The 13,516-nt window shown below is 33.8% G+C and overlaps 1 protein-coding gene across 20 annotated transcripts in view; it reads right to left on the reverse strand.

Annotated features, from left to right (window-relative positions):
• Positions 1-13,516, reverse strand: part of BBS9 (Bardet-Biedl syndrome 9) — a 462,928-nt gene that overhangs the window by 249,442 nt on the left and 199,970 nt on the right. For all 20 annotated transcript variants that reach the window (XR_012508126.1, XR_012508125.1, XR_012508123.1 and 17 more), the window contains one exon: positions 12,703-12,855. Coding sequence is in view for 12 of the 20 variants with exons in the window: in XM_074367248.1 (XP_074223349.1) it covers positions 12,703-12,855 (153 nt within the window). In the remaining 8 variants the exon portion in view is untranslated. The remainder of the gene's footprint in view (positions 1-12,702; positions 12,856-13,516) is intronic.

Raw genomic sequence — 13,516 nt, forward strand, 5'->3', positions numbered from 1 at the left:
ATCAAGATACTAGGAGTGGCAATATGAAATAAGGAAAGTCTTCAAAAAGAAGATGGACTTTGTAGGACACTTCCACAAAAGAAAATGGAGGGGAAAAGGTAGAGTTCAGGTAGTGAGAATACAATAAGCATAGCCATGATGGAAGGAATGCATAGGGTAAGTTTGATCAAAAGAGAATAGTCTAATAAGCAAATGAAAAGATGCCTAACATCATGTCATTAAGAAATACAGAAATTAAAATAATAATGAGATACTTACTGGAATGGCTATACTTAAAAAAAGAAAAAGAAAAACAAGCATTGGTGACCATGTGGAGAAACTAGAACCCTGATACACTGCTGCTGTGGATATAAAATGATACAACACAACCCTGAGGAAAACAGTTTGTGAATTTCATAGAAAGGTAAACATAAATGTATCCTGCAATTCCACCCCTAATAATCTACCAAAAGAAAACAAAACATGTGTCCCTACAAAGAAAAGTACATGAATGGTCACAGTAGCATTATTCATTTATTGGTCAAACTGGAAATAATCCAAATGTCTGTCAACTGATAAAAAGCAAAATGTGGTATATCCATACAATGGAATACCATTCATCAATACCTGACACATCCTACAACATGGATGAACCTCAAAAACATTACGTTAGGTTAAAAAAAAAAAACAGATCCAGAAGACTATTTATTGTGTGATTCTATTTATATAAAATATCCAGAAATGTCCAACTTACAGAGATAGATAGTAGATCAGTAATTTCTTGGTATTAAGAAAGGGAGAGAGGATTAAGTGTAAATGGGCATAAGGGAGCTTTGAAGGATAATGGTAATGTTCTGAAATTGGGCTGTGATGATAGTTACACATGTCTATAAATTACTGAAAATCATTAAACAGTACATTTGCAATAAGTAGATTTTACAGTATACAAATATGTATCAATAGAGCTTTTGTTTAAGAAGATAGGCTAGCTTGACTAATACGTAGGTTTTGCAGTAGCAGTAGTTAAGATTAGAAGGAGTTGGGCTCCACTCTTCAGAGACCTTTGAATGTCAGAGCAAGAAGTCTTAATTGGATAGACAATCGAGATGCTCTAATGGTCTTGGAAAGAGATAGGACAAAAACAAATAAAGAAAAACTATAGATAATTATATTCATAAGATTAATCTTGTCTAATGTGTCAGACAGGTAATTGAGACATTAGAATACAAGGACCAGGACCATGTGGTTTTCTTGAGTTTCCTCAACCCATCATTCTAACTGGGGAATCAACTGAACAAGAATATTAAGCGCTGGCCAGAAGCCAGTCTTAGATGGGGTAAAGGGAGACAGAGAATCAATGTTTGGGAGGGAAAAGTAGTTGGATTTCCCTGAAACCTAATATCCTGCTCTAAGAGATTTGGAAATCATATAAAACAAAACTTTAAAACAACGATATAGGGTGATCCATCAGGTAAAATAGTGAAGATAAATATCTGTTGATTTTACTGCACAACATTTTATTAATGATTCCTGGGCAGAGTGATAATAAATTTCAATCCATTTAAAGTCCGATGTTCAAAGTTCATTTCTTTTAATTAAATTGCTCTTACCTGTTACTACCTTGTTCCTAGATAAACAGTTAGCTCTTACAAAAATATCTTTAAAAAATGTATCACTTCAATTTATCCTTGGTTACATTTCATATTTTTCACACAAGCAACACTCAGAGCACTATTAGCCTGCTATTTATTAATATACAGAGAAACATATAAGGACTAATATAACTGTTCAGCTGTTCATAGATACTCTTATAAAGACCATACATCTTTTTATTTTGTTAAGAAAGATCATAAAATAATCTTTCTAGGAAACTGGATTTGTTTTCCTTTATTTAAAGAGAAAGAGAAAGGCAGGGAAAGGAGGGAAGATGGAGAGGAGGGTTGTAAAGATTGTGATCATTGTTAACTCACAATTCAAACCATTCAGAACTCCATTTACAGAAAACTAATACAAAAGGAATAATTGTGCTAGATGGGATTATACAGGAAGATAGATAACATAAATGAAAGAAAATCTCATACAATTACAGATAATTGGAGGCCACTTATATATTTTTCTCTCATCACTGACACAAAAAGATAGGATTTTCATTTCCTTATAATGGACCCATTAATTGTTTTATTGTAATATTAGAAACATCTTGCTTCTGAGTGTATGTCATAGGACTAATTTTCTTTAAAGATCAAACAACAAGCAGAATGAAATTTTAGCACAAGAGAGTACCTCTGATTACTTTGGCTTACAATGCTTTATATCAGACAGATATCACATTTCTGAATCTGATAAATTTACCAAAATAGAATTCTAACTTTGAATATACAATCTAGGGAGATGTTCAAACTAACACTAGCAAGCAGAAAACTCCAAAAATGATTGAACAACATGCAGATAAAGAAGTATGCATTCAATTTATAAAAAACACATATGCCCCAGGGAAGTAAAGCACACCAGATGTGTATTAGAAGTAGAATGTTTTTAATACACTAATAGGTCTGTTCCTCTCTTGATTTACGTACAACCCCCATTAATGTCAATTAGTGTTACATATCTAAATCCAGGAAAGCATAACTCCAATGTTATAATAATACTTTGCACTTACATATCTTGTTTGAAGACTAATTCAGTCTCACAAAGCCCTGTAACTTAGATCCTATTATTAGGGTCCACCAAACAAATAATGTTCAGCAAACAATTATACCCCGGTCTGGGGGCTGGCACTAGATGACCCCAAAGGCCCCATTTGTTTCTGAAATTCTGTACTGATGGAAACTTAAGATTCTAAATCCCTTGCCCTAACCATTATACAGACACAATACATATTTGTTGAGAATTTTACTAGAAGATAAGCACCACACTGGATGCTGCTCAAAAAGGTCCTAAGGATGTCCAAAGATGAAAGTGAAGAAACCGAGGCTTAGGGAAGTCAGGTGGCACACCCAAAGTCAAAGAGACAGACAGAGCTAGAACTGGGGCCCACGTGTGTTAACACAAAATTTGATTTTTTTTTAACAATACCTGAAGGGATGGCTTATGTAAGCATAGGTTCCCAGTAATCCCCCAACAATCTATGTGCTTACCGCTGTCAGCTATTCATATCTGGTGAGTGAAAATTATTGGGTCTATGATAGTCTTATCACGAACAAGAATTTAAAGGGACTAAAGGAGAGAAAAAATCAAGAAAAGAGACATTACAAGAAATAATATAAAATTATGAGTTAACAATTATCTGTAGGTAGAATTGTAATGTTCACTAAAGTAGCAACTAGCCACATGTGGCTATTCAGTACTTGAAATGTTCTGCAAGTGTAAACTAAACCATGTTCTGAAGACTTACTATAGAAAAAAATATAAAATATTTCATTAATAATTTTCATTTGATTACATGTTAAAATAATAATATTTTAGCTATATAGGGTTAAATCAAAATTAAGTTCACTTGTTTCATTTTACTTTTTTAATGTGGCTACTAGAAAATTTAAAATTACATATATTTATGTTTGTGGCTTGAAGTATGTTTCTGTTGGGCTATATATATTTCTGTATAACCAAACGTATATATTGAATACATCAATGAAGTACTTATAACAAACACACTTTGGAGATTACATTCCAGATTGCACTCTGACCTGAATGAAGAAACATTTACATCATTTCGAAAGAGCTTTGTATGCTTGTCTAGTTTGGCTGAGGAACTAGTGAGTTTAGGGTCAGATAGAACAAAACAACACTCATGCTTATTCATGTATTCATTCAAGCATAACATCCAGTTATTTAATTGCTCTCTTTTGGGGGCATGGGTAATTAGGTGCACTTACTTATTTTTTAGAGGAAGTAATGGGGATTGAACCAAGGGCCTCATGCATGCTAAGCAGCACTCTACCACTTGAGCTATACCCTTTCCCTCCAATCGCTCTCTTGAGTGAACAGGGATAAACCAATTCATATATGGAATGATAATTCAAAATTTTAAACATTTGGAGACTAGAGAAATCAGTTTATAGGGTACATACAGGAGACAGAAAATACTTCCCTCAGAAAACCAATGAAGATCAGGAATTCATGACTACATCTCATTTTTCAAAGTTATTAATTTGTTTAATTGTGGTTAAAATACACAGAAAATAAAATTTACCATCTTAACTGTTTTTACGTGTACAATTGAGTAGTGTTGAGTACATTCACATAGCGTGAAAAAATTTTCATGCTTAGCAAATTATGATCATAATATTTTTAAAAATTATTTCAGAATATAAAATCATCTAAAACAAACATATATCATTCTGAATTTTTTGTATGCCTTCCAAATCTTTGCACACTCATCTATTATAGATACATCTATTTCATTATTTGTAACTTACTATATACTAATCGGCTTTTTTCAATTATTCAAAATGTTTTGTATTATTCCAGTTTTTTAAATAATGAGTAAAATACTGATAAGAAATGATAATCATATCAAATGATAGTACTACAATAAACCTAATCATTTTCCAACTATGGAAAGCTGTTTATAATCTCTTGCAAAGATGATTAATATTGTAAATGAACAACTTGATAAATGTATTCTTTTTCCTTTGTGAACTATTTCCTGAGATAAATATCCAAGAATAGAATTATGAGCTAAAAACATACAAACTCCATTTTTTTGCTGCCATCCCATCCTTTTTTTCTAACTTACCATTCCTATTCATCCCCAAACATATGGTTACAGATTTCTGTGCCCCCTTTATCATCTGTTTATTCTATCTCCTTGGGAAGAGAAAGAACTTCTTAGTTTTCAAGTGGCTATAAAGAAAACAAATGCAGCAACATCACCAAATCCCTGATACTTCCTTCTCAGTCTATCAGCATATTGCTTTTATTTGCCAATGCAAAGAGGAAAGTAGGTCTCCAAATGGTTTCATTACATATTCCTTTGTGTTACCAGTCAAAATCATGCTAATTTAAAAAGCCATGGACCAAAACTCTCTTAGACTTCTGCGTGACTTAAAATGATTTTTATATCAATACCACACAAATAAACAGAGTGGAAGGAAGTTTTAAGTACAGAAAAAGTAACAAACAGTAAGCTCCAAACCACAAGATCTCTGTTTAAAATTATGCCTAATACAGCCTCTGTTTTACAAAAGAGAAAAATCAGCCAAGTGCCTTTCTAGAATATTAATGACTATCGGTCATTACATCACACATATGTCATCCAACACAATTAAACTTTAGATTAGTAAACATTTTTCCTCTGTTACAACAGAGCGCTAGTGTTCAAGTAGAGAAAAAAATTCTCAGTACACATAAAAGCATCAAAACACAAGCCAAATTATAGGGTAAGTCTAAATTTCCCTTACTTCAACTCAACCAATCAGTCCTGCTTTGACAAACAAATGTATGCGAAAATTTTATAACAAAAAGGAGAACTTATTTTCCAAAGCTTTTCTGCCAAATGCAATAAGCATTAGCATTTGATGGCAAAGAACCTGAACTTCAGTATCAGTTAAATTAGCAAAGTCGCCTCTTCCTCTGATACTCAAGTTTTAGACATAATACACAACTCTGGGGAACTGTCCAGAAGATTTTGTTACTTTCTCATCAGTGTATACACAATGAATATTGAATGATCATGAATATATACATATACACACCACAAATATGTACAAATATTTTGCATGATTCCCCTTTTCCTTCAACCTGACTATAGTTGTGCTAAAGAAAACCTACAATGTCTATATTCCACCTGGAAATAATTAAAGTAAAAATGCCACATGACATACTAAAGCATGGACTTTAGAACAGATGGCTTAATACCTGTGTAACACTGAGCAAGTTGCTTAATGCTGCTCAAAATTTCAAGTTTTTCATCCATAAAATGGAAACAAGATTCCCACCCTGACAATATGATTGTGAAATAATAAATGAAATGTACCTCAGACTCAACAGATGCTCAATAATCATGAATTTCCCTTCTCTTCTCATATTTTCTTTCTAGGTCCTCCAAACATATGTTCAGGTGGTTGACAAAGCATCATTCCAATTATTTAAATGAGGAAATTTAGGTTTCTAACTGCTGAAAAAAAATTCTTGACATAGTTACTTTCAGCATTATGCCTCCAGAGCTAGAAGTAAAGGTGAAATTCTTTCAGAAAGGAAGACTTTTTCCCAAAATTCTAGAAAAAATTGTCAAAATTGTGGTGGGCAACTGAAAAATCCTCATTCACTGGAAACCAGATCCTTCCCATTAAGAATCACAAGATGCTTTTCCCAGAGTGATATTACTAGTCCCTCCTCCTTGCTTCGGCGATAGGCTGACCTCAGTAAGGGATACATGGTAGATGGCCCCCTATCATTATGTGATGGTAGGTAGATACTACGTAGGAAAAGTATGCTACTAAAAGTAAAGTGATAATGTAGGGATGTGGTTTCGGGGTTCCCATTCAATCAAAGATACGGGATATAATAACTTGTCATTAAAAACAGGAGAAAGGTGATTGGCTGACTCCCTCATGCTCCAAAACTCATAACTATTCATTGTGCATCTTGAAGCCAGTGACCTACCGGATACAAAGCTGAAAAGAGGCTGCCATACAAAACATGCTTAGAGACAACTAATTCCTGGATGATACTCTTAAATGAGATAACCCTTGTCACTTTGCTGTCAGTTAAACAAGATGTCTTTCCCAGAAAGAAGCCTTCGAGCTATTCAGAGAAGCACACTGATGCCCACAGCTTCCCTTTCTCTTCATCTTTGGGGAAACTTACAGGTGGTTTTGGGGTAATGGTAGTAAAACCATTATGTCTTTGAACTCTGTTCTGTATATGAACTCCCAATTGTCTTGTTCTCCTCATTAGAAAATAGTTAGTATCCCAACAGGGCCAGGACAACCTATATTATTTGAGGGGCCCGGGGCAAAATGAAAATACAGGGTCTCTTGTTCAAAAAATATTAGGCATTTCCACAAGGCTACCACAGAGCATTCAACCAAACACAGGGCTCTGTGACTGCACAGAGCACATGCTTATGAAGCCTACCCTGGACAGCACTCAGGTGAGGACCTACAAGGAGACTGGATAACAGATTTCATCCCCGAAACAACTGACCTTAACTAAGCACATAGGCAAGTATTCAGGCAGTCTCACTAGCCTGAAGACAGCACAGATGCTCTGTTTGCTTTAAACAACTCTTGACAAACCTAATTAAGAGAAATTATCTTTGGAATCCAGGAGCTATAATTAATTATGAATTAATAATGACAAAATAATTTTAATGACAACAAAACTTTAGGTTTGAAAGTTAGAAGTATAGAAAACCTAAGTTCCAGGATTAGGAAAGGTTGAAAATTATTTTTTAAAACACTTTTCTAACTTAGCATATATTTAAAGAAATATGGTAGATTATAAAAATGCCCACAATTCTCTAATCCTTCAATAAAGAAGCAGAGTAGATATTTCCAACTCTTTGATCTGGGTTGGTCAAAACCAGTGGGGAATTAGAGACATGGCACAGGCAGAGGCGTGAAGAGTACTTGTGCATTGGGACCCGTAGCCACCATGTGAACAAGCCCAGGCCAGTCTGCTGGGCCTAGGGAGACGTGTAGCACAATAATCCCATCTAACTGTGAGCTAAATGCCAAATACATGAGTATAAGTATATCCTAGGCCATACAGTTCCCTGCTGAGCAAATAGTTGACCAGAGGAATGTAAATGAGCTCAGATAAGAACGGCCAACCATGGTCCAGGTCAACAGAACTGCACAGCTAACTCAGAGACTCATGAACAATATTGAATTGTTGTTGTTTTAAACTGCTAAGGTTTGGGCTAGTCTGTCATACAGTAAAACTGTTAAATGATACAGGTAGCATTTCAGCCCAGTAAGAGAAAAATGGATTATGTAATAAGCAGCAGCTGAGACAACTAGCTCACCATTTTTGGTGAGGAGATTAGATCCCCACTAAATTGCATAATACATTCCAGATGGATTTTAAAAGTATATATAAAGAATGATAGCATAAAAATGTTAGAATAAATTGTAGGTTGACATTTATGTACTCTTGGCATGGGAAGGCTTTCCTAGACAAAGAAACCTAAAGGGAAAAGATGAATAGATTTTACTATGTAAATACTTTATAAATTTTACATGTCTAAAAAGCATTATGAATAATAATAAAGGCAAATGACAAATTGTAAAAACTTCTTTTAAATATAAAGAGAGTTACATTCGTTACACACACAAAGTATTTTTCATGCATGACAAAAGTATGCTAAAAGATTACCACTCCTAATATACACAAAATAACAAGAAAAAGCTGAACTACCTGATACACTATTGAACAAAAGGCATACATATGTAAATAACAGAAGAAGAAAGACAAGTGGCTGATTAACATTTCTTAAATGTTCAACCTCACTGGTAAGCAAAGAAAGAAAGATTAAAATAACAAATTATCTTTTCAGTTAAAAATTGTAAAGATCAAAACAATTATTACCTAGAAAATAGACATTTTCATATACTGCCAGTGGAACTATAATTTGGTACATTTTTGCAAAGCATTATGTATGTGTACGTGTGTGTGTATGTATGTGTGAAATATTTTTCGGTTGAACAATTTTCCTTCTAGGACTAAATCCAGGTGAAACACTCAGGGATTTGGGGAAGATGGCCACTTGACCTCATGATGCTGATCCCCCTTTAATTCTGGTATCCTCTCTGGAACCAAACAACACCCAAAACAGACACACTAGAGGAGTCTGGGGATGTCCCTGAGAATCCATTATCTTCGTGATTCTTAGGTGAGTTCTAGATTTGTGATGTTGACAAATAGCAGAGTTTCAAAAAGATGATGTATTATTATAATCTCTTTTGTCTAATCAATGAATAGCACCACTTTTGAAATGGCATAACTTATTAGTCAAATAAGATGAAGAATAAGTCACCAGAATTGTAGTTAACATTTTTTGAGAGCTTACTGTGTTCCAAGTACTATTCTAGGCAATTTATGTGTTTACACAGTTCAGTCCTCACAACAACTCGTTGAAGGAGGCACCATTCTACAGATGGGAAAACTGAGGCTTAGGGAGGGTTTTGTTTTCTCTTTGTTTAAGTAATTTGCTCAAGGTCACAGAGCCAAAACTGGAATATGTATGAGTAAGCTGACTCTAGACAGAGCTCTTATTCATTATACTAGGACACATCAGATATGCCACTTCAAACCCAGCATTTATTAGTATGCATTTAAAGGAAAAAATGTTGGAGTCTTACCACAGCCTCAGAAAGCAGTGACTTTCTCTAAGTCACTGGACCAGATTCAAAGGCACTTACATATCACGTCATTCAAAGAGTAGAGGCCTACTTTACTAGCTTCACTATGTAAGCTAGTGGTATCCAAAGTTTCTGCTAAACACCAGGGGCACAGATCCCATACTGCTTCTGTATCTGGTAAGCTGACTTTTTGATGTATATATATATATGCATAAAAATTAAAAAATTAAAGCTGACTTTTTGGTGTATATATATATAATAGCTACCATTACTGAGTGAAGAGCTAGTAAGCCAAACTTTGACCTCAGAATCTATGGCTGGCTATACCATCACTAACTCTACTACATGAGTGAATATACCAAACTATTTCACATTACAGCCAACTCAGCAATGCTTAATCATGTGTATATGAAGGGACTTGGGCTTCACTTTCAGTTTGTCCTAAGGACATTTTTGGAATTTATAGTATTCCTGGATCTGGCACCCATAAGAACCCTAAACTTTGTCCAAGTCTACATTTCTAAATCTCAATCTCAATGCTCAAAGGATACATTTTTATGAAAGAAATTTTGCTTCCAAGAGGAATAAGTCAATAATTATGTAAACAGAATGAAAACAATCAAACTTTTCATGCTTCTGGTCAGATATTTTAATATTGCAAAATCCCAAATATTTCTTTATACTTAGGATATGATGAAAATTAACCTCAACAATATTCTATCTGCCTAGAGATATTTCAACAGATGACTATTTCATATTTAACTTTGATATACACATACGTATAAGAAAAGAACTGAAAAGATTTCTGTAGTCAAGAATTTGCAGATATAAACCCTTCCTAGCTATGACAGTTACCTAAGTCCTCCAACAATATTATTTAGGAAGAGAAAAGAGAGTCTCAACTTTTTAGTGGCTTTTGAGGATCTTAGAATAAATCATCCTAATGATTCATGAGCCTGAACTGAAAGAATTTTCTGCTGCTCTGTTCTTGTAGAGTTGCCCTTATCAAAGACATCCAGTTTCAAGAAATTGTCTTAATGGTAAGAAAGCATTCATTCCTAGAACAAATGTTTATTAAGCGCCTATAATACGACAAGAAATGTATTGTTCTGAGAATATCGTGGTGGAAAAAAAAGGTCATTGCCTTCCGAGAGTTTATACACTAGTGTTAGGAGGATACCTACTTCTGCTTCTATTTTCATATAAATCAATTATCAACAACATTTTATTTCTGAATGCAAAAAAAAACCACAAAAACATACAAAAGTGACTAAATTTCTGAGATGATAAAGAATCAAGTTGGAGAATTTAGCACTGTATATAATCTTAACATATATAATAAAATTGAGTAGTAAATTACATTAAAACTAAGTCAATTTCCTTACAGTATTTATATTTTTCTTTCAAAAGCTTGTCTTTGTCTTTTTTTAATCTAAAAAGATTGGAGACTTAAAATACTGATTCAAGTGAAAATCTATGGTTTTGATCACCTTGTCTAAAGTTTTACAAATCATAGAAAAACCCAACCCTGGGGCTAAGCAGAAAGATGTAAACCCCAGAACTTTAAATGTTTAAGGGACAAAGAAAATCTTGCTATAAAGAAAATACAGAAAGCATTATATCAAGTATCCTCATCAAATCCCTTTAAAGACCCTTCTGCCATTGTGTCCACAAAAAGATACAGCATCATTAAAACAAGATTCAGTGTATCTTCAGCCCCAAGAGCAGGCATGGCAGGAGGCCTAAGAATGAGATAGACAGGTCATCAAAGAGATAAGAAGAAAGAGGGGGAAAAAAGAAAGAAAATGAAAAACAAACCGAAACAAAAAGTGTACTAAAGAGAGAAAAAAAGTGTGGAACAGAAAGAGCATTAGTGCCTACTGATCTCAGAGTCACATATTGCTCCAGCACAAAAGAAACTGGCAGTCTATATTTGTAGAACAATTTACCAAGTATTTCCACATCCATTATGGAATAGAATCTTTGTAGCAACATAGTGAGTATTTACCCCATTTTATAGAAAGAAACTACAGTTCTGGGATGGTAAGGGAATTGCCAAAAGCCACACAACTAATAAGTGACAGAACAAGGGTCTCTGAACTCCAAGCACAATGTTCTTTCCAATACCCCACTGTCACTATAGACTGTCCCTCAAATTGCTACTAATTTTCAAATAACCATGAAAATTTCAAGAAGCAAATATATATCAACACATTTATTGATGTTTAATAGTAAATAATTTTTCTTTCCTCTAGAGAAGCTAAATATGAAAAAAATCTGATTTGTTCTTTCAAAAACAACAGAATGTGATAAAGGAGGGCAGTGGTGTGGAGGGGAATTATGTTAATAAAAAGCAACATGAGGTGGTCTTTTGATGGAGCTGCTCAGTATCTTAAATGTGGTGGTGGATACACAAACATACATGTGACACAAAACTGTATACAACTTATACATCCACAAATAAGTACAAGGAAAACTGAAAATCTGAATAAAAATCTATAGATTTTATTAATGTCAGTATCCTGGTTGTGATAGTATACTGTAGATTTACAAAATGCTACCACTGAGGAAGGTGGGTAACGTATACATGAGATCTACCTGTATTTTTTGTTACAACTACATGTGAATACACAATTATCTCAACAAAAATATTCAGCAAAAAAATCAACAGAATATTCAAAGCACAAACATTGATTCTGAAACAGATCAGTGATGCTATACATAAATATAAGACCTAATGTAGTTATTCCATGCTGACTTCTTTATAGTGGAATGGAATGGAATGACTTCTTTATAGTGGAATAAAATTTAAATTTTAAAAATTATCATTTCAAGCCTGAGATGATCATTTTGAATAGTTTTTAAAAACATAATACCTTACAATTGAGAGTCTGATCACCCTAGTCAAGTAAATGATAAATCACTGGTAGAAGCAAGAATCAAGAAGAGGAAGAAAAAAGTCTTTTTGAACTAGAACAAAGGACTATTTAAGAATTCCATCTCAAAACATCAACTGACATAAAATTATAAGCTTAAGTTAGTTGCTCGGTACAATAACTTGAGAATTATGATGATAATCATGGGATGTACCAAGAATTGTCCAATAATAACACTAATCACAACAGCTACTGTTTATCAAACATACACTATGTGCCTGGCATTATGCTGGCTGCCTCACATAAATGATGGAATATCCCCACAACAAACCTGGGAGGTAAAATATAGAAACTGGTAGACCTAATTTACTCAAGGTCACATTGTTAGAAAGTGGCAGAACTTGACTTTAAGTTCTGCTCTAAAACTTATCTGCTATTTGCTGCACTGTAACATACAGGAAAAATATCTAGTACATGACTCAACGGTGAGGGAAAAAACTATATCCAGTAGTAGAAACTACCACTGATATTATACTTACCTGCTTGTAAGTTCCGTCTAGCAAGGTGTCCAGGTGTTGCAGGGGGGCAGGTGTTTTATCTTTGAACCTTGTTAGCAGCCGCCGTTGAATGGCTCGAAATTGTACAGCTCTTTCAGATAAAAGTTCTTCTAATTTTTCACCATTTATCCGGAACTAAATGAAGAATTTCCTTAATTCAGGTTAAATGTGCACCAAAAAAAAATGTTTAAAGTAAGAATACAGGCAATGCCAATAAAAGTTTAAAAAGAGTAATGAAGAAATTTACATTATGTAGAATTCAGAGAATTAAAACACTGTGATATTTGATACATGAATACATAGATGATACAGTGAAATAGGTCAAATAGAAATTTAGTAAACTGACCAATTATCATGGGGGAAAAAAACAGATTATTTTAAAAATGTTTTGTGATAAATGATTAAGTACACAAGAAAAAAAAATAAGGATTTCTCCCCAAGTCTTCACAGCAAAATCAACCGTAGAGGAACCAAAAGTTCAGACACAGTAGAAGTACTAGAAAATTTGATTTCTTAAATAATCTTAGCATGAGAAAGAGCCTTATAAGTCAAAAACAAAAACACAGACACACACACACCCCTGATAAATTACTAACTAAAATTAATTTAATTCTATGTGGTTAAGGAAAAAAGAAAAGAAGAAAAACATTGTTAAGTAAAGTTCTAAGACAAACAGGAGATTGCAAAAAATAATAGCAATAACCACAGAGACAAAAAGTCATGTCCATAATACCTAGAAATCATCTACAAATCAATGAGTAAAGGACTACAACCCAATACAAATGAATAAGAAAAG

Source organism: Camelus bactrianus, chromosome 7 (assembly GCF_048773025.1).
Source record: "Camelus bactrianus isolate YW-2024 breed Bactrian camel chromosome 7, ASM4877302v1, whole genome shotgun sequence".
Lineage (NCBI taxonomy): Eukaryota > Metazoa > Chordata > Mammalia > Artiodactyla > Camelidae > Camelus > Camelus bactrianus.